Genomic DNA, 22,459 nt, shown 5'->3' on the forward strand with positions numbered 1-22,459 from the left:
CTCTGACCTATTCTCTCCCTCACTCCCTTTCTAACTCTCTCTCCCTCACTCCCTTTCTAACTCTCTCTCCCTCACTCCCTTTCTAACTCTCTCCCTCACTCCCTTTCTAACTCTCTCTCCCTCACTCCCTTTCTAACTCTCTCTCCCTCACTCCCTTTCTAACTCTCTCTCTTCCTCTCTGACCTATTCTCTCCCTCACTCCCTTTCTAACTCTCTCTCCCTCACTCCCTTTCTAACTCTCTCTCCTCACTCCCTTTCTAACTCTCTCTCCCTCACTCCCTTTCTAACTCTCTCTTCCTCACTCCCTTTCTAACTCTCTCTCCCTCCTCTCTGACCTATTCCTCTCCCTCACTCCTTCCCTCTAACTCTCTCTCTCCCTCTCTCCTCACTCCCTTTCTAACTCTCTCCCTCACCTCTCTCCTTCCCTTTCTAACTCTCTCCCTCACTCCCTTTCTAACTCTCTCTCCCTCTCTGACCTATTCTCTCCCTCACTCCCTTTCTAACTCTCTCCCTCACTCCCTTTCTAACTCTCTCTCCCTCTCTGACCTATTCTCTCCCTCACTCCCTTTCTAACTCTCTCTTCCTCTCTGACCTATTCTCTCCCTCACTCCCTTTCTAACTCTCTCTCCCTCACTCCCTTTCTAACTCTCTCTCCCTCACTCCCTTTCTAACTCTCTCTCCCTCTCTCCATCCATGTCTCACGCTGACCTCTCCTTTATCCTCTCAGGGGTCACCTCACCTGACCCAGCGGCACACTGCCGCCTCAGCAGCACACCACACAGCAGCACACCACACAGCAGCACACCACACAGCAGCACACCACACAGCAGCACACCACACAGCAGCACACCACACAGCGGCACACTGCCGCCTCAGCAGCACACCACACAGCAGCACACCACACAGCAGCACACCACACAGCAGCACACCACACAGCAGCACACCACACAGCAGCACACCACACAGCAGCACGGCACACAGCAGCACGGCACACAGCAGCACACCACACAGCAGCACACCACACAGCAGCACACCACACAGCAGCACACCACACAGCAGCACACCACACAGCAGCACACCACACAGCAGCACACCACACAGCAGCACACCACACAGCAGCACACCACACAGCAGCACGGCACACAGCAGCACACCACACAGCAGCACACCACACAGCAGCACACCACACAGCAGCACACCACACAGCAGCACACCACACAGCAGCACACCACACAGCAGCACACCACACAGCAGCACACCACACAGCAGCACACCACACAGCACACCACACAGCAGCACACCACACAGCAGCACACCACACAGCAGCACACCACACAGCAGCACGCACACAGCAGCACACCACACAGCAGCACGGCACACAGCAGCACACCACACAGCAGCACACCACACAGCAGCACACCACACAGCAGCACACCACACAGCAGCACACCACACAGCAGCACACCACACAGCAGCACACCACACAGCAGCACACCACACAGCAGCACACCACACAGCAGCACACCACACAGCAGCACACCACACAGCAGCACACCACACAGCAGCACACCACACAGCAGCACACCACACAGCAGCACACCACACAGCAGCACACCACACAGCAGCACACCACACAGCAGCACACCACACAGCAGCACACCACACAGCAGCACACCACACAGCAGCACACCACACAGCAGCACACCACACAGCAGCACACCACACAGCAGCACACCACACAGCAGCACACCACACAGCAGCACGGCACACAGCAGCACACCACACAGCAGCACGGCACACAGCGGCACACTGCCGCCTCAGCAGCACACCACACAGCAGCACACCACACAGCAGCACACCACACAGCAGCACACCACACAGCAGCACACCACACAGCAGCACACCACACAGCAGCACACCACACAGCAGCACACCACACAGCAGCACGGCACACAGCAGCACGGCACACAGCAGCACGGCACACAGCAGCACGGCACACAGCAGCACACCACACAGCAGCACACCACACAGCAGCACACCACACAGCAGCACACCACACAGCAGCACACCACACAGCAGCACACCACACAGCAGCACACCACACAGCAGCACACCACACAGCAGCACGGCACACAGCAGCACACCACACAGCAGCACACCACACAGCAGCACACCACACAGCAGCACACCACACAGCAGCACACCACACAGCAGCACACCACACAGCAGCACACCACACAGCAGCACACCACACAGCAGCACACACACAGCAGCACACCACACAGCAGCACACCACACAGCAGCACACCACACAGCAGCACACCACACAGCAGCACACCACACAGCAGCACACCACACAGCAGCACACCACACAGCAGCACGGCAGAGGCTCGTCACATATCAGGGCACCAGCAAAACCTCCACACTGACTGGGATATACAGAGAGCTGCCACCAGTAAAACCTCCACACTGACTGGGATATACAGAGAGCTGCCACCAGTAAAACCTCCACACTGACTGGGATATACAGAGAGCTGCCACCAGTAAAACCTCCACACTGACTGGGATATACAGAGAGCTGCCACCAGTAAAACCTCCTCACTGACTGGGATATACAGAGAGCTGCCACCAGTAAAACCTCCTCACTGACTGGGATATACAGAGAGCTGCCACCAGTAAAACCTCCTCACTGACTGGGATATACAGAGAGCTGCCACCAGTAAAACCTCCACACTGACTGGGATATACAGAGAGCTGCCACCAGTAAAACCTCCACACTGACTGGGATATACAGAGAGCTGCCACCAGTAAAACCTCCACACTGACTGGGATATACAGAGAGCTGCCACCAGTAAAACCTCCACACTGACTGGGATATACAGAGAGCTGCCACCAGTAAAACCTCCACACTGACTGGGATATACAGAGAGCTGCCACCAGTAAAACCTCCACACTGACTGGGATATACAGAGAGCTGCCACCAGTAAAACCTCCTCACAGATAAAAGCTAACCCAGCCACAGAGGTTACAATGGGCTTCCAAGGGCAAAGCTAGAATGATATGTTAGTACCTTACAAATCTTTTTAAGCGCATTGCATAAGATATTAGATAACAGAATGACATGGTTTGTGCTACATAAGTAAAATTACTTTTTCGAAATGAGCAGCTTTCGTACCATACGCAATTCCATTCAGCTCAAACTGCTCTGTGAATGATTGGAAATGCAGGTTTCTGAAGGTTGACAAGTTTACAAAGTCAATCGGTAATCAGTAATAATGCCTATTATTATTTGACCCTGCTGGTCATCTATGAACATTTGAACATCTTGGCCATGTTCTGTTATAATCTCCACCCGGCACAGCCAGAAGAGGACTGGCCACCCCTCATAGCCTGGTTCCTCTCTAGGTTTCTTCCTAGGTTCCGGCCTTTCTAGGGAGTTTTTCCTAGCCACCGTGCTTCTACACCTGCATTGCTTGCTGTTTGGGGTTTTAGGCTGGGTTTCTGTACAGCACTTTGAGACATCAGCTGATGTAAGAATGGCTTTATAAATACATGTGATTAGATTCAACCACTTATTATAAAGCTCTTTCTTTCCTAACATCGGCAGTTCTCACAACATGCCAACACCCAGCCTAAAACGCCAAAGAGCAATGCAGGTGCAGAAGCACACAGGGTCGAAGGATACCTGTGGGGAAATAGATGGTAACGTGTCACGTGGTGTGCTCCAGGTGTTTCAGTCAGAATGCACAAGAACTATGGTGGTTTGAAGTGTCAGTCCCAGCTTCCAGAAAAATATCAGCTTGAAAAGGAGAATGAACACAGAATTGGACTACAATGATATGCTCCCACCAGGGAGTGAGTTGCAATAACAGCTTCTGAGTCAGTGCCTGAGACAAACAGGCAAAGAGATCGCATGACAGACAGAGAGATGGGCTCTGGTAAACAGGCAGCAGCAGGAAGCAGACAGCAGGGAGGGAGGCTGCTCCTTCTTGCTCCGCTCTCTCCGCCACCGGCTCCACTATATTGGCTAGCAGTAGGCCAGAAGCAGGCACTAGGCAGCAAACTCAGTCTCTCTCTCCCTGTACTCTCTCCTCTCTGTCTCTCTCTCCCTCTCCTCTCGGTCTCTCTCTCCCTCAAATCCCCTCTCTCGTTCTCCCTCCACTTCACTCTCTCTCCCCCTCAACTCCCCTCTCTAGGTCTCTCTCTCCCCAACTCCCCTCTCTAGGTCTCTCTCTCCCTAACTCCCCTCTCTAGGTCTCTCTCTCCCTAACTCCCCTCTCTCGGTCTCTCTCTCCCTCAACTCCCCTCTCTCGGTCTCTCTCTCCCTCAACTCCCCTCTCTCGGTCTCTCTCTCCCTCAACTCCCCTCTCTCGGTCTCTCTCAACTCTCCTCTCTCGGTCTCTCTTTCCCTCAACTCCCCTCTCTCGGTCTCTCTCTCTCCCTCAACACCCCTCTCTCGGTCTCTCTCTCCCTAACTCCCCTCTCTCGGTCTCTCTCTCCCTAACTCCCCTCTCTCGGTCTCTCTCTCCCTCAACTCCCCTCTCTCTCTCCCTAACTCCCCTCTCTCGGTCTCTCTCTCCCTAACTCCCCTCTCTCGGTCTCTCTCTCCCTAACTCCCCTCTCTCGGTCTCTCTCTCCCTAACTCCCCTCTCTCGGTCTCTCTCTCCCTCCACTTCTCTCTCTCTCCCTCCACTTCTCTCTCTCTCCCTAACTCCCCTCTCTCGGTCTCTCTCTCCCTCAACTCCCCTCTCTCGGTCTCTCTCTCCCTAACTCCCCTCTCTCGGTCTCTCTCTCCCTAACTCCCCTCTCTCGGTCTCTCTCTCCCTAACTCCCCTCTCTCGGTCTCTCTCTCCCTAACTCCCCTCTCTCGGTCTCTCTCTCCCTCCACTTCACTCTCTCTCCCTCCCTCTCCACTCTCTCTCCCTCCACTTCACTATCCTCTCCCCTCTCTCATTCTCTCCCTCCACTTCACTCTCTCTCCTCTCCCTCCACTCCCCTCTCTCGGTCTCTCCCCCCCTCTCTCCCTCTCCCTCCACTTACACTCTCTCTCTCTCTCTCCACTTACACACTCTCTCTCTCTCTCTCCCTCCACTTACACACTCTCTCTCTCTCTCTCTCCCCTCTCTCCCCCACTTACACTCTCTCTCTCTCTCTCCCTCCACTTACACTCTCTCTCTCTCGCTCTCTCTCTCTCCCTCCACTTACACTCTCTCTCTCTCTCTCTCCCTCCACTTACACTCTCTCTCTCTCTCTCCCTCCACTTACACTCTCTCTCTCTCTCCCCTCCACTTACACTCTCTCTCTCTCTCTCTCCCTCCACTTACACTCTCTCTCTCTCTCTCTCCCTCCACTTACACTCTCTCTCTCTCTCTCTCCCTCCACTTACATTCTCTCTCTCTCCCTCCCTCCACTTACACTCTCTCTCTCCCTCTCTCCACTTACACTCTCTCTCTCCCTCTCTCCCTCCACTTACACTCTCTCTCTCTCTCTCTCCCTCCACTTACACTCTCTCTCTCTCTCCTCTCCCTCCACTTACACACTCTCTCTCTCTCTCCCTCCACTTACACACTCTCTCTCTCTCTCTCCCTCCACTTACACTCTCTCTCTCTCTCTCCCTCCACTTACACACTCTCTCTCTCTCTCTCTCTCCCTCCACTTACACACTCTCTCTCTCTCTCCCTCCACTTACACTCTCTCTCTCTCTCCCTCCACTTACACTCTCTCTCTCTCTCTCTCCACGTACACACTCTCGCTCTCCCTCCACTTACACTCTCTCTCTCTCTCTCCACTTACACTCTCTCTCTCTCCACTTACACTCTCTCTCTCTCCCTCCACTTACACTTTCTCTCTCTCCCTCCACTTACACTCTCTCTCTCTCCCTCCACTTACACTCTCTCTCTCTCTCTCCCTCCACTTACACTCTCTCTCTCTCTCTCTCCCTCCACTTACACTCTCTCTCTCTCTACAGGCTCTGTCCCTGCTATGTTTATTGCAGGGGTAATCAGTCTGGTAATACGAGACTACTGTTTATTCACTGTCAACAGTGTTTAGGTTTGACTTTCTTCAGGGGAGAGCGGAGTGTTGAACAGAGAGGGAGATAGGGACATGGAGGTGAGAAATAGTACTACATGGATATGCTGTTGTGAATGCAATACAAAATGTTCACATTTCAGTGGAATTGCTGTATACAGTATGAAATGTCATAGGCTACTGTGAACGCAACATGTTCCACTTTAAGTTGCCAAGAGTCCTTTCCTCTCAATGCTTCAAGTCAATTATTCTGGACCAGCTCTGATAATAACAGTGTAATAATCTGTGAGCGTGTGATAAACGAGGGACTGTAACTGTGAATAGAGACTGCGCCACAGTGTGTAACCAGGCATCATGCTGCTCTAATGACCACCCCTCCGCAGGCAGCTAGCTCTACACCAGTCAGCCAGGCAGATAGCTCCTCCACCCAGGCTCAGAGTCAGGCAGGCAGGCAGGCTGCACCACTCAGCTGTCTTGTCAGCTATTACAGTCCCCTTAGGGAGCTACTCAGGGAGGGGGGGGGGGGTACCATTATATCAATACTAATAATAATCTATTCAACCCTTGATAAAAGCTGAGCAAAAAAAGGCTGTATAAAATAAATAATACAAATACCAAGTTATTGTATGCTCCCAAAAATGTAAAAATTATATTATTTTATACTAATACAATGCTATTAATTTATACTAATACAATGATATGATTTTATACTAATACAATGATATGATTTTATACTAATACAATGATATTATTTTATACTAATACAATGATATTATTTTATACTAATACAATGATATTATTTTATACTAATACAATGATATTATTTTATACTAATACAATGATATTATTTTATACTAATACAATGATATTATTTTATACTAATACAATGATATTCATTTATACTAATACAATGATATTCATTTATACTAATACAATGATATTCATTTATACTAATACAATGATATTATTTTATACTAATACAATGATATTCATTTATACTAATACAATGATATTATTTTATACTAATACAATTGCTAAGAGAAAGATATTGTTTAATAACAAGTTTTTTTTTTTAATATCAGAAGATTAATGTCAAAATTATTGCAACACCTAAAGATTCTTGTAAAATAAAATACAATACAACCTGCATTAACATTCAACTTGAAGTTAATCTCATTTTAAGGAACCGTATTGCGGCCTTCTATGGCTTCCTGTTTCACTAGGGTATAAAAACGAGGTAACACCCATTTAAAATCTGTTTGTCATCCATCACCACGGGGAAAGAACTCACAAATTAAAAGAGACCAATGGTTGTTCACTTAAATCATAAATCAGGCAACGGGTTGAACCACTATTAGGGCAACCATTAAGACGTTTAAACCCACTGGAACAGTGGCGAACTTGACTGATACAGGACCCAAGAGTATCTTGTCCCCACGCACAGTGGGGAAGCTGGTTCGGGAGGCAAGAAATGTCCAAGAGCCACAGAACTTAGTTGCATCTTAGGGTAACCAAGTTGCCAAATCTAGAATTTGACACCACATCCATGTCAATAGGCTATTTGGAAAGGCTGCCGTGAAAAAGCCTTTATTGAGAGCAACCAACAACCAACCGGGTGCTATGGTCAGATGAGAACAAAATAGAGCTGTTTGGCCACGTTCATCAGTGATGGGTTTGGCCTCGGAAGAAGAACGCATATGCAGAAAATAACCTCATACCTGTAAAATATGGTGGTGGATCTTTGATGTCATGGGGCTGTTGTGCTTCCACTGTCCCTGGGGCCCTTAAAGTCAACGGCATCTTTGATGTTATGGGGCTGTTGTGCTTCCACTGTCCCTGGGGCCCTTAAAGTCAACGGCATCATGACTTCTACCAAGTACAAGGACATTTTAGCCCCAAAAAAATAACTGTCTGTCAGGAGGCTGTAACTTGGCCACAAGTGGATCTTCCAGCAAGACAATGACCACAAGCAACACATCAGAATCCACAAAGAAATGGACAATGGTCATCTCAGTCTCTGTGGCTTGAAGGCCATAAGTGCAGACCGAAGAATATCAAGAATAAGGAAAGAGTCTGTATGGAAGAATGGCCTAAGATCCCTCCCAATGTGCTCTCCAAATCTCATTGGTGCCATTATCCTCGCAAAGGAAGGGTGCACAAAGTATTGACAACTGGGGTGCCAATAAATTTTGACACCAAGATCATTTGGAGATATTTTTAATTCAAAAATATTTTTCTCAGAGCAATTGTATTACTATAAAATGATATTGTTTTTGAGCATACAATATAGCTCAGTATTTGTATTATATATTTTAATTTTATGCAGTCTTTATCAAGGGGGGCAAACACTTGGAGGTGAATGTATCTGTATGCAGCCATGTGTATTTGTGTGTTTTGTTGTGTGTGTGAAGGGTACGTCCTGTTCTACGAGGAGCAGATTTTAGAACTGTAGTCTGCTATTGACACACGCAGCCGTACCATCCAGGAGAGGGGTGGGCAGAGAGAGGGTGACATACACACACCGGCCGCGTGAGTCTCACCTATTCCAGAAAGGCTCTAAATAATTAAACAGCTTAACTGATAGCAGGAGGTGAGCCGGTAGTTTGACGCCTCATCCTCCCCCCCTTCAGTCAAACCTCCACCCATGCCTCACCCCTGACGATCCACCTTCCACTGTCATATTTTTCTATTTAACCTTATTTATCCAGGTTAGTCTCACTGAGACAAAATCTATTTTCCAAGAGAGACCTGGTTAATGGGCACAGGAAAACCCGCTATATCCTCCACACTCATCTCCTCTCTCAACCTGTTTCCTCCCTACCTCCACACCACTCGCCTCCTCCCTCCCGGTTGACCTGAGGAGTTTCGGCATAGTTATAATGTCTGACACCATCCGCCCTGGACAAAGATGCCGTTCAAATAAAGCTAGTCGGGCTCACACAACGATCCAGACTAAATACTCTGTAATGTCAAAGTGGAAGACAAATGCTAACATTTGTTTAAATTAAAATGTAAAATAAAACACTAATATTGATGTTAGAATCACCTTTGGCAGTGATTAGTGTGGTCTTTCTGGTTAAGTCTCGAAGAGCATCGCAACCCTGGATTTTACAATATTTGCCCATCTTTCTTTAAACGATTCTTCATGCGCTGTCAAGTTGGTTGTTGATCATTGCGAGACAGCCATTTTCACATCTTGTCATAGATCTTCAAGACGATTTCAGTCCAAACTGTAACTAGGCCACTCAGTAACATTTAATGTCATCTTGGCAAGTAACTTCAGTGTATAATTGGCCTTATTTTAGGTTATTGTCCCAGTGTCTGTTGGAAAGCAGACTGGGGCAAGTTTTCATCTATGACTTTGCCTGTGCTTATCCTGAAAAAAACTCCCTGGTCCTTGCCGATGACAAGCATACCCATTACATGATGCAGCCACCACCATGCTTGAACTCAGTGATGTGTTGGATTTGCCCCAACCATTATGTGTTGTATTCAGGACAAAAAGTTAATTTCTTTACCACATTTTTTTTGCAGTTTTACTTTAGTGCCTTATTGCAAACAAGATGCATGTTTTGGAATATTTTTATTCTGTACAAGCTTCCTTCTTTTCACTCTGTCATTTAGGTTAGTATTGTGGAGTAACTACAATGTTGTTGATCCATCCTCAGTTTCTCCTTTCACAGCCATTTAACTCAGTAACTGGTTTAAAAATCACCATTTGCCTCATGGTGAAATCCCTGAGCTGTTTCCTTTCTCTCCGGGAACTGAGTTAGGAAGGACGCCTGTATCTTTGTAGTGGCTTGGTGCATTGATACACCATCCAACGTGTAATTACTAACATCACCATGCTCAAAGGGATATGCAATATTTGTACCCATCTACCAATAGGTTCCCTTGCAAGGCATTGGAAGACCTCCCTGGTTTTTATCGTTGAATCTGTGCTTGGAATTCACTGTTCGACTGAGGGACCTTACAATTAATTGTATGTGCGGGGTACAGAGATGGGGAAGTCATTCAAGTCAACAAAATCATGTTAAACAATATTATTGCACACAGAGTTAGTCCATGCAATTTATTACGACTTGTTAAAAAACATTTTTACTCCTGAACATATTTAGGCTTGTCACAACGAAGGGGTTAAGTTATTTCAGCTTTTAATTTTTCAAAATTCCACTTTGACATTATGGGGAATTTTATGGGGAATTTGTGTAGATCTGTGACACAAAATCTAAATGTAATCCATTTTAAATTCAGGATGTAACACCACAAAATGTAGATAAAGTCAAGGGGGTGTGAATACATTCTGAAGGCACTGTGCACACAAAGGCACACACACCAGGTCTGCAAATACTATGGGAGACAGGAGAAGTGAGCAGACTGGTTTTCCTCCCTCATTTCCTCACTAGCTTCTCTTTCTCATCAAATAGTGCTCAAGGACCCCTGATCTGTTGGCTTCTGAGTTGAGTTGACACTACACTTAAAAATGCTGGGTTAAAAACAACCCAATGTGGGTTATTTGGTAACCCAGCGCTGGGTAAATATTGGACAGAACACACGCTTGGTTATTTTACCCAACCAGCTGGGTCACGTGAATAACCAAACAAATTGGGTGTCAGGATTACCCGAGAATGGGTTAATTTAACCATCAGTTAAATCTGTTTTACTCTCATGCTAGGTTGACCGAGCAGCTGGGTCTTAATGTAATACTTGGGTTATTTTCAGGAGGCGTGGCTTATTAGGGGCAGGCCTTTCAGCTAGATCTTATTGGCCACCTGTGAGAGTAAATACCATTCCTGTTCATCATGTTCAATTTACTACAGATTGACATTTTCTTTTTGCATTTGACACATTTTTCTATAATATTAACATTATTTATTACATATTATAATATGTTATACCACCTTACTGTATCCCAACAATGGGATTTAAATAGGATTTTAGTGTACTCATGCACTTCTGTAAGCCTCAACGAAGCTACAAAAATGTAAATGTTCCACTTTAAACATGTGATAACTATACAACAGAACAGAAGAACAGGAATGACATTTACTCTCATGGGTGGGTAAAAATAACTATCTGAAAGCCACACCCCTACTACACTATGGCTCCGGTATTCTGATCTGACACACTGGGTCATATCTCAATAACCCAGCACCAATAACCCAGCACCAATAACCCAGCACCAATAACCCAGCACCTATAACCCAGCACCTATAACCCAGCACCAATAACCCAGCACCTATAACCCAGCACCTATAACCCAGCACCAATAACCCAGCACCAATAACCCAGCACCAATAACCCAGCACCAATAACCCAGCACCAATAACCCAGCACCTATAACCCAGCACCTATAACCCAGCACCTATAACCCAGCACCTATAACCCAGCACCAATAACCCAGCAGTTTTTAAAGAAAACAACTCAGCTAAGTGACCCAACGGCTGCAACCCAGCATTTTTTAGAGAGTAATAATGTGGAGACCACATCTTTCTCTCTCTGTCTCTTCACCTCACCTGCTTGGCTCTCTATGTGTGTCTCTGGCTTTATCGTGTTTCTCATACTGTTTCATTGGCTCCTACAGCAGCTCTGGGCTCTGTATGTGTTGGTTCTTCCTGGTCGTCTCCATGCCCTGGCACCCTGCCTGCCTCTGGCTGGGAAATGTTAGCTAGCTGCTACAGTCTGGAGGAAGTCACAATCAGCCTCTAGTTTATTACGTATACACCAAGACCATACAGTATGACTGAATGGAACAGTATTATAGCCTACCCACCATGATACAAGCAGTTACAGAAATGGGATATTACATTGGGAATTCTCAAGTTCATACACAAATTCCAATCCTGATTTGATCAATATATCTAGGCCTATAGGTTTGTGCAGAATTGAAGTGTATTGTTGGAACAGGGCTATTAGTGGGCTATAGCCTAAACATTATGGACTGTGCAGAGAATGAATATCTAGGCCTATAGGTTTGTGCAGAATTGAAGTGTATTGTTAGAACAGGGCTATTAGTGGGCTATAGCCTAAACATTATGGACTGTGCAGAGAATGAATATCTAGGCCTATAGGTTTGTGCAGAATTGAAGTGTATTGTTAGAACAGGGCTATTAGTGGGCTATAGCCTAAACATTATGGACTGTGCAGAGAATGAATATCTAGGCCTATAGGTTTGTGCAGATTTGAAGTGTATTGTTAGAACAGGGCTATTAGTGGGCTATAGCCTAAACATTATGGACTGTGCAGAGAATGAATATCTAGGCCTATAGGTTTGTGCAGAATTGAAGTGTATTGTTAGAACAGGGCTATTAGTGGGCTATAGCCTAAACATTATGGACTGTGCAGAGAATGAATATCTAGGCCTATAGGTTTGTGCAGAATTGAAGTGTATTGTTAGAACAGGGCTGTGGGCTATAGCCTAAACATTATGGACTGTGCAGAGAATGAATATCTAGGCCTATAGGTTTGTGCAGAATTGAAGTGTATTGATAGAACAGGGCTATTAGTGGGCTATAGCCTAAACATTATGGACTGTGCAGAGAATGAATATCTAGGCCTATAGGTTTGTGCAGAATTGAAGTGTATTGTTAGAACAGGGCTATTAGTGGGCTATAGCCTAAACATTATGGACTGTGCAGAGAATGAATATCTAGGCCTATAGGTTTGTGCAGAATTGAAGTGTATTGTTGGAACAGGGCTATTAGTGGGCTATAGCCTAAACATTATGGACTGTGCAGAGAATGAATATCTAGGCCTATAGGTTTGTGCAGAATTGAAGTGTATTGTTAGAACAGGGCTATTAGTGGGCTATAGCCTAAACATTATGGACTGTGCAGAGAATGAATATCTAGGCCTATAGGTTTGTGCAGATTTGAAGTGTATTGTTAGAACAGGGCTATTAGTGGGCTATAGCCTAAACATTATGGACTGTGCAGAGAATGAAAACCAACACATTTTCCCACCTGCTGAATTCAAATAAGACTATTGTCCTACCATAAAAACATTTAATGTTAAATTGTATAATATCTTAATAAAATATAAGCGTTCAATCATTTTCAAACCAATTTTTGATGTGCCAATACAAATGTCCGTTGAACGTCGTACGTAGTACGACATTTCTCTACCTAGAGAATGCCATATTGTAGCGATTTGATTGTCATTTCGCAACATCAAAAACGACTCACGCATATCGCAAATAAATAGGGTCACATCAAGTCTGTCAGCGCAGTTAGGCTGGATACTGTTTCATACTGTCTTCACTTCTATGTGTTAAATTGCAGCCTAAACTACGACAGGAGTTGTCGCTAGTGGCAAATACGTGGGAGCATCGGTCACATTGTAGAAATGATGAACAAACTTGAGGCAAAGGTGGTCTGTTTGATATAATTCCTCGCTGCATGTTAACCACAAAAACAAATAACTCGCATGGAGCGCGTCTGTGTTTAAATGCCTTTCAGAATTGACGTGGTATATCGTTTCTTGGAATTAGCCTGCTAAAAAAAATGCCGTTTAAGTCTGAATATTCTCATTCCTGACCGCATAGACTAGACTCGCAGCAAAATTAACGGTTCTCTTAAACCGCTCAAGTTTATTACGTTCGTTTTTCTGCAAATAAACTACAACTAAGTATAGCAAAGTATTGCGTAAGAGCACGCCCGAAATTATTATTATTATTATTTTTTAACTTTTGAGAGAAACGCAAAACATTAGCCGAGCCTACAACAAGCCAACTTCACTCCATCTGTCAAAATAGAGAATAGCGCACCTGGTTGGTCGTATCTTGTGGCAGGTTTTTAATGAGGATTTTCCTCCTGTTGCTCAACTCGTGGCGAGTTTTCTCCAGCCTCTTCTCAATCTCCTCCGGTTCCAAATCGGGTAAGTCTCGGAGACTGGTCCCCTCGGAAACTGCGTCCTCATCCTGGCGGGTCTCCGGGCTGTCAGAATCCAGGAAAGGTGCGTTTGCATGGTTTAAAGAGTGAACGCTCGGCGGCTGGATGGAGGAAGCTGCCGCCATCTTGAGTAGCTGTGAAAGAAAGTGAGTGGAGGCAGCGGTTGGTGAGCTATGAAAACCGTGGGGAATATTTTATCGCCATCCTGTGGTGGACTATACCCCATGGCTAATTAACTACCCGCTACCTGTCAATAAACACATCATAGAGAGGTTCTGCAGGTTGCGTAATTCGTTTTATGATCAAGCATAATGCATGCATATAATCTATTTCAAATAAACATTGCTCAAATATATACTGAACAAAAATATACAGTCAACATGCGACAATTTCAATGATTTTACAGAGTTACAGTTCAATATATGGAAATCAGTCCATTTAAATAAATGAATTAAGACCCTAATCTATGGATTTCACATGACTGGGCAGGGGCGTAGCCATGGGTTGGCTTGGGAGGGCATAGGCCCACCCACTTGGGAGCCAGGCCCACCCACTTGGGACGGCATAGGCCCACCCACTTGGGACGGCATAGGCCCACCCACTTGGGACGGCATAGGCCCACCCACTTGGGACGGCATAGGCCCACCCACTTGGGAGGGCATAGGCCCACCCACTTGGGATCAGTTGGACCTACAGCCAAATTCTCTAAAACGACGTTGGAGGCGGCCTATGCTAGAGAAATGAACATTAAATTCTCTGACAACAGCTCTGGTGGACATTCCTGCAGTGAGCATGCCAATTGCCCTCTTCCCTCAACTTGAGATATTTGTGGCATTGTGTTCATTACAAGGTGAATCTGTGTAATGATCATGCTGTTTAATCAGCTTCTTGATACCTGTGAGGTGGATGGATTATCTTGGCAAAGTAGAAATGCTCACTAACAGGGATGTGAACTCATTTTTGCACACAATTGGAGAGAAATAAGCTTTTTGTGTGCATATGGAAAATTTGGGGATCTTTTATTTCATCTCATGGATCATGTGGGACCAAACACTCTACATGTTGCATTTATATTTTTGCCCAGTATACATTGCAATGTAGGATAAAAGCCCCAGGCAATACTTTATTTAGCCTATAAATAAGAAATAAATAAGCCTAAAATTAAACCAGGACGAGGAAAATGGAATACCATGTCCCCCTGCTGTACAGATTATAAACATGAATGGCCAGGACCTTTCCCTCAGTCAGCCAAAGTCAGTCAACCCTTTTCCTGTGGGTGGAGACTGTGACTGAGTCAGACTGAGCAGTAAATGGCAGCTTTCCTTCAGGACCCTCACAATGTCCATGTATATGTGTGTGTGTCAGTGTGCGCCTCGGATCAGAATTTACACATTGCAACCCACTTAGGAAATATTCACAGCACAATTATGTTTATAAAAAGGGATGAAAAAAAACAAAACAAATCATCCAAAATAGATATGATGCTCCTTTTTCCTCGTGAGATTTTTGGCAGCTATATATGTAGGGCTATACGCACTGTCACAATTAAGGGATGGAAAAATCCTGCACGCAACTGGTAAATGAAATGACAGGCTTTAGACTGAAGCAGAACTATACCTCATTTATGCAGAAATACAGTAAATCAAACTAACCCACCTAATGTCTGACGGGAGGGTGAGTGGAAGAAAAGGCCTGTTCCAGGGATACAGGCCATTTACTTGTACATAGCCCATCTATAATTTAGCCCAAACAACTACCTCTCCCCCTACTGCATTTATTTATTTATTTAGCTCCTCTGCACCCCATTAATTCTCTCCCTACTTTGCACATTCTTCCACTGCAAATCTACCATTCCAGTGTTTTACTTGCTATATTGTATCTACTTCGCCACCATGGACTTTTTTGCCTTTACCTCCCTTATCTCACCTCACTTGCTCACATTGTATATAGACTTATTTTTCTACTGTATTATTGACTATGTTTGTTTTACTCCATGTGTAACTCTGTGTTGTTGTATGTGTCGAACTGCTTTGCCTTATCTTGGCCAGGTCACGGTTGTAAATGAGAACTTGTTCTCAACTTGCCTACCTGGTTAAATAAAGGTGAAATAAATCAATAAGAGGGCTTAAATGAGAGCTCAAAACTGTACTGTGTGTACTGTGCCTACCTGCAGAATGCCGTCTCAATATACGGACAAATTGGAAGACGTGAATCGTTGAGAACAGTGTTCTCTCTGAAATGATGGTCGGTGATGATTGTCAGTAACAAGATAATGGACAGCCATGATTCATTCAAAGCAGTGATAAACAACAGAAACTCCCCTCAAGAGAACAATTAATTCATCTATTTTTCTCTCTCTCTCATTTAGACACGCACGCACACACACACACTATCTCCCCTAATCCTAAACTCATCAAAGTCTGTCCCTGTGTTCACCGATGCGAATCAGAGATTCTTTGCACATGTAAAAGGCAACACAGGAAACCCAACGACATAGGTACAATGATACAAATGGGGATGGGGGTGCTGGGTTGAACTGCTATGAGAATGATTCACAGCTCCACCGAGTGGGAGTATGAGAAGACATGAGGAAATTTCAGTGCTCGTTGGGACCTGTGAGTGGGTGTCAGCGAGTGACTGAGCGGGCAAAGCGGGTACCTGGGAGGCATGTATAAGTGATGTAGGCGGACAGAACCTTGAACCCTGAAGGGCTGTGAGCGAGGAGCTGTGTGTGTGTGTGTGTGTGTGTGTGCCGAGTGTGTGGGAGTGGAAGAGGAACGGTTATCTCAATTTTCGATCCAGAAGAAGAAAAATACTTATTTGTAGACCTATCCGTTTCATCCATTTACATGCGCTTCGGACATTCCTTGCTTTTAATCCACGACACCGGATGGTCGTCCTCACCATACATTTGCACATATCTGGGCATGAAGAATAGAAAAATCACAGATTTCAACAAGATCACGGAATGGATTATACACGAGCAGGACCACAGTCCGCTCTCATCTACTCAACGCCCTGCAACACAACTATCCCCATGTCCCCTGACGTTACAATTAGTAATGGTATCAGCCTCAACCAGTGGTCCTAAACCACATAGATGTATAGAAGGAGCAGGAAGCAAATGAGTACAGGCCGACTTCAGAATATTGTGGCCCGTTTGATGTGTACAATATGCTTACTCCCAAGTTGGCTGGGAACGCCTTGGGTACACCCAGAATGGAATAATGGCCCGAGGAAAGTAGGAGAACAGTGAGAGTGCTCTAATTCCCCAGCAGATCTCTGGCAGAGAGGGGGAGAAAGATTGAGACAGAGTGGAGCTCCTCTCTTCTCCCTGATGGCCCTGGCCCAGCCTTTAGCACTGCAGAACTATAGCTGGTCCACTTCCCTGTCCTGCTACCCACGGTCATTAAGGAAAAAACCTTCAGCATGTCCTTCTCTGCATCTGAAGGAGAAACTTAGTTTAGAAATATGGAGAGACCTGGTTAAATAGAGGACAGACTGGATGGCACTTGAGTATCCAACCATTATTCATACCTGATGAATTATGCATGTCCTCCTCAACCTCTCTACATTCATATACATTATACATTAATCACTTAAAAACAACAACTTCCAAACAGTGATGCCAAAACATCACTTTGGACGTGCATTCAGAGACTATAATGAAACATGCATTCACCACCTCCAAGAGAGAGACTATAATGAAACATGCATTCACCACCTCCAAGAGAGAGACTATAATGAAACATGCATTCACCACCTCCAAGAGAGAGACTATAATGAAACATGCATTCACCACCTCCAAGAGAGACTATACTGAAACATGCATTCACCACCTCCAAGAGAGAGACTATACTGAAACATGCATTCACCACCTCCAAGAGAGAGACTATAATGAAACATGCATTCACCACCTCCAAGAGAGAGAGACTATAATGAAACGTGCATTCACCACCTCCAAGAGAGAGACTATAATGAAACATGCATTCAGCACCTCCAAGAGAGAGACTATAATGAAACATGCATTCACCACCTCCAAGAGAGAGACTATAATGAAACATGCATTCACCACCTCCAAGAGAGAGACTATAATGAAACATGCATTCACCACCTCCAAGAGAGAGACTATACTGAAACATGCATTCACCACCTCCAAGAGAGAGACTATAATGAAACATGCATTCACCACCTCCAAGAGAGAGACTATAATGAAACATGCATTCACCACCTCCAAGAGAGAGACTATAATGAAACATGCATTCACCACCTCCAAGAGAGACAGACTATAATGAAACATGCATTCACCACCTCCAAGAGAGACTATAATGACTATAATGAAACATGCATTCACCACCTCCAAGAGAGACTATAATGAAACATGCATTCACCACCTCCAAGAGAGACTATAATGAAACATGCATTCACCACCTCCAAGAGAGAGACTATAATGAAACATGCATTCACCACCTCCAAGAGAGAGACTATAATGAAACATGCATTCACCACCTCCAAGAGAGAGACTATAATGAAACATGCATTCACCACCTCCAAGAGAGAGACTATAATGAAATGTGCATTCACCACCTCCAAGAGAGACTATAATGAAATGTGCATGTTCTTAATTCTACATCAAAACATGTGTTCAAGCTGCAAGGCTGTTTGTTACAGAACTCTATATGGCAATTCAGATAAACAAACGATGCTCTCAGGCAACAATGCATCGCTCTTCCCCTACCTCCCCCCACCATGGCCAAGTGCTAGCTAAAACACGCCGTCCGGGATTGAAAAGTCATTTTGTCTCGTACCTTTCAGTTGACCTAAATGACCTTCCCAACCCAATCTAGTTGGGCCAGTAGCCGAAAGGTTGCCAGGTCGAATCCCCGAGCCGACGAGGTTAAAAATCTGTCGCTCTGCCCCTGAACAAGGCAGTTGACCCACTGTTCCTAGGCCGTCGTTGTAAATACAAATTTGTTCTTTAACTGACGTGCCTAGTCAAATAAAAGGTTAAAGAAAATAAAAAATATCCAACAACAATAGATATGAGTTGGTGATACACAGCAATTTGGACCGGACACTGAGGATGAGGCTGGATGGCGGAGTAGGTCGTCTCCATCCTTTAACTCCTACTGCATCTGTACTGGGCGACGTGGTGCCCCACTGACGGACCTAAGAGCATGATGATCCAGTAGTAAAACGTGTCACTTTGTAGGCCTGTCATGTTGTAGTGGGATTGTGTCTGCCAATGGGTAGTGTTTAAGGGGTCCTGTTATTGCCAAACTAAGAGGAACACTGTCTAAACTAAAAATGACTATGTTGAATTGAATATTGAATGGAGTAGTACATTATGGTACACAGTGAATTAAATACTGAGGCAGTACACGGTACACAGTGAATTAAATACTGAGACAGTACACGGTGAATTAAATACTGAGGCAGTACACGGTACACAGTGAATGCAGTACACGGTACACAGTGAATTAAATACTGAGGCAGTACACGGTACACTAAATACTGAGGCAGTACACGGTTTAGTGAATTAAATACTGAGGCAGTACACGGACCTAAGAGCAGTGAATTAAATACTGAGGCAGTACACGGTACACAGTGAATTAAATACTGAGGCAGTAGGTGGTTACAGTGAATTAAATACTGAGGCAGTACACGGTACACAGTGAATTAAATACTGAGGCAGTACACGGTACACAGTGAATTAAATACTGAGGCAGTACACGGTACACAGTGAATTAAATACTGAGGCAGTACACGGTACACAGTGAATTAAATACTGAGGCAGTACACGGTACACAGTGAATTAAATACTGAGGCAGTACACGGTACACAGTGAATTAAATACTGAGACAGTACACGGTGAATTAAATACTGAGGCAGTACACGGTACACAGTGAATGCAGTACACGGTACACAGTGAATTAAATACTGAGGCAGTACACGGTACACTAAATACTGAGGCAGTACACGGTACACAGTGAATTAAATACTGAGGCAGTACACGGTACACGGTGAATTAAATACTGAGGCAGTACACGGTACACGGTGAATTAAATACTGAGGCAGTACACGGTACACCGTGAATTAAATACTGAGGCAGTACACGGTACACCGTGAATTAAATACTGAGGCAGTACACGGTACACGGTGAATTAAATACTGAGGCAGTACACGGTACACGGTGAATTAAATACTGAGGCAGTACACGGTACACCGTGAATTAAATACTGAGGCAGTACACGGTACACCGTGAATTAAATACTGAGGCAGTACACGGTACACGGTGAATTAAATACTGAGGCAGTACACGGTACACGGTGAATTAAATACTGAGGCAGTACACGGTACACAGTGAATTAGATACTGAGGCAGTACACGGTGAATTAAATACTGAGGCAGTACACGGTACACAGTGAATTAAATACTGAGGCAGTACACGGTACACGGTACACGGTGAATTAAATACTGAGGCAGTACACGGTGAATTAAATACTGAGGCAGTACACAGTACACAGTAAATTAAATACTGAGGCAGTACACGGTACACAGTGAATTAAATACTGAGGCAGTACACGGTACACAGTGAATTAAATACTGAGGCAGTACACGGTACACAGTGAATTAAATACTGAGGCAGTACACGGTACACAGTGAATTAAATACTGAGGCAGTACACGGTACACCGTGAATTAAATACTGAGGCAGTACACGGTACACAGTGAATTAAATACTGAGGCAGTACACGGTACACAGTGAATTAAATACTGAGGCAGTACACGGTACACAGTGAATTAAATACTGAGGCAGTACACGGTACACAGTGAATTAGATACTGAGGCAGTACACGGTACACAGTGAATTAGATACTGAGGCAGTACACGGTACACGGTGAACCGTAACAGAGTAAATGGACAACACATTGAAAGAGGCAAGGGGTTTAAAATGGACTTTTCTTTTTATCACATTCACATTGCAATAAATCTCCATATTATAACTGTATATGTTACACTGGAAAAAAAGGAATGATATACACACATTGAAGTTCCTTCAGTACATGAATACAATTCATAACGTTCGGTATAAACAAAAGTATACTTGCTTACAACAGCTGGTCAATACTGTTAATGCTCTCTCCTGTTAAAAATGTTATTACTACAACAGAACTAAAAACTAAACTAAAAACAACTGCAAAGACAGTTATTCGCAGCACTACTCAGTAAATGTAGCTCCTGTTTTTCCAGAATCAAACCCACTGATGCTTTGGTACCATCCTGAGTAGGAAATATGCACTGACATGACAAAAGCAGGGGGTACATTCACCAGAGCTGTGTCGTGTTTGGAGTAACGTGCAGGGCTACGGTTTCAGTGGTGGTAGTTAAGAAGAGGACAGTAGATGCTAAATTGTGACTAAATCAAATGACTGCTTTTAACTACATTGAGAGGAGAGTACCACAACATCCAATAATGCCAGCTTTAGGGTTAAGCGACATTGGGGTCAATTCTATTTCAGGAAGTAACCCGGATTAAAACTTTTCTAAATTGAAATTAAATTGACCCATAACCTGTCTAGAACTCAGTCTGAAATGCAGTCTAAAATGAAATCTCTTCCTGTCAACTGATATGGTCTTACGTCACATTTGGACCCTAAGTGTAATAACAATGTGAGGCTTTTAAAGACGATTGCTCTCCAACTGAAGTGTGTAAAATACCACAATGGCAGTCTGTTTTCCATCCAATATGGACCTAAAGAAAGGTAGACCTAATATCATTGGCATCTCAGCGTATAGTCAGATCGATACCACGTGCTGAAAAATAGCAAAATATACTCAAATATCCGAGCATCATTTTGAGCACACAATATTTCATTTTCAGCATAGACATATGGAGTGTAACAACACATCAATAGCTATTTGTAATATTTATTTTAACATATGTACACTTTCTACTATTCGTTCAGGAAAGAAAAAGAGACATTCTTTACCCAAACTAAATGAATATCATGAGGACCAGCACACAGTCATAGGGGGGGGGGAAACAATGAAAACATGTAATGATGCCTTCAATGGAGATGCTCTGACCACCTTCCTACAATCAGACCAAACACACACACAAGCAGAGTGTACACACACACACACACACACCATGACTGTAGCACAAGCAGAGTGTACACATACACACACACCATGACTGTAGCACAAGCAGAGTGTACACACACACACACACACACCATGACTGTAGCACAAGCAGTGTACACACACACACACAATGACTGTAGCACATGCAGTGTACACACACACAATGACTGTAGCACATGCAGTGTACACACACACACACACACACACACACACACACACATGTCTGTAGCACAAGCAGAGTGTACACACACACACAATGACTGTAGCACACGCAGAGTGTACACACACACACGTACACACACACACAATGACTGTAGCACACGCAGAGTGTACACACACACACACCATGACTGTAGCACACGCAGAGTGTGTGTACACACACACACCATGACT

At 44.7% G+C, this 22,459-nt stretch overlaps 1 protein-coding gene and 1 long non-coding RNA gene across 7 annotated transcripts in view; both read right to left on the reverse strand.

Moving 5' to 3' along the window:
• Positions 1–15,049, reverse strand: part of LOC118358858 (ribonucleoprotein PTB-binding 2-like) — a 113,450-nt gene extending 98,401 nt beyond the window's left edge. The window contains exon 1 of one of the 6 annotated variants that reach the window (XM_052480096.1): positions 13,796–15,044. In XM_052480096.1, coding sequence (XP_052336056.1) covers positions 13,796–14,044 — 249 coding nt within the window. In that variant the 5' untranslated portion in view covers positions 14,045–15,044. Of the gene's footprint in view, positions 1–13,795 lie in introns of all 6 variants that reach the window. The other 5 variants (XM_052480094.1, XM_052480097.1, XM_052480095.1 and 2 more) reach the window with 5 other exon arrangements.
• A 2,692-nt stretch (positions 15,050–17,741) lies between these two features.
• On the reverse strand, positions 17,742–18,493 carry LOC127911987 (uncharacterized). The gene is made up of 4 exons (XR_008079952.1): positions 18,351–18,493; positions 18,073–18,189; positions 17,917–18,033; positions 17,742–17,877 (listed from the first exon to the last, which is right to left on the reverse strand). It is a non-coding gene; the product is annotated as an uncharacterized LOC127911987 (long non-coding RNA).
• Positions 18,494–22,459: the final 3,966 nt, after the last annotated feature.

The sequence above is a fragment of the Oncorhynchus keta genome, chromosome 26 (genome assembly GCF_023373465.1).
Source record: "Oncorhynchus keta strain PuntledgeMale-10-30-2019 chromosome 26, Oket_V2, whole genome shotgun sequence".
In the NCBI taxonomy this organism is placed as follows: domain Eukaryota; kingdom Metazoa; phylum Chordata; class Actinopteri; order Salmoniformes; family Salmonidae; genus Oncorhynchus; species Oncorhynchus keta.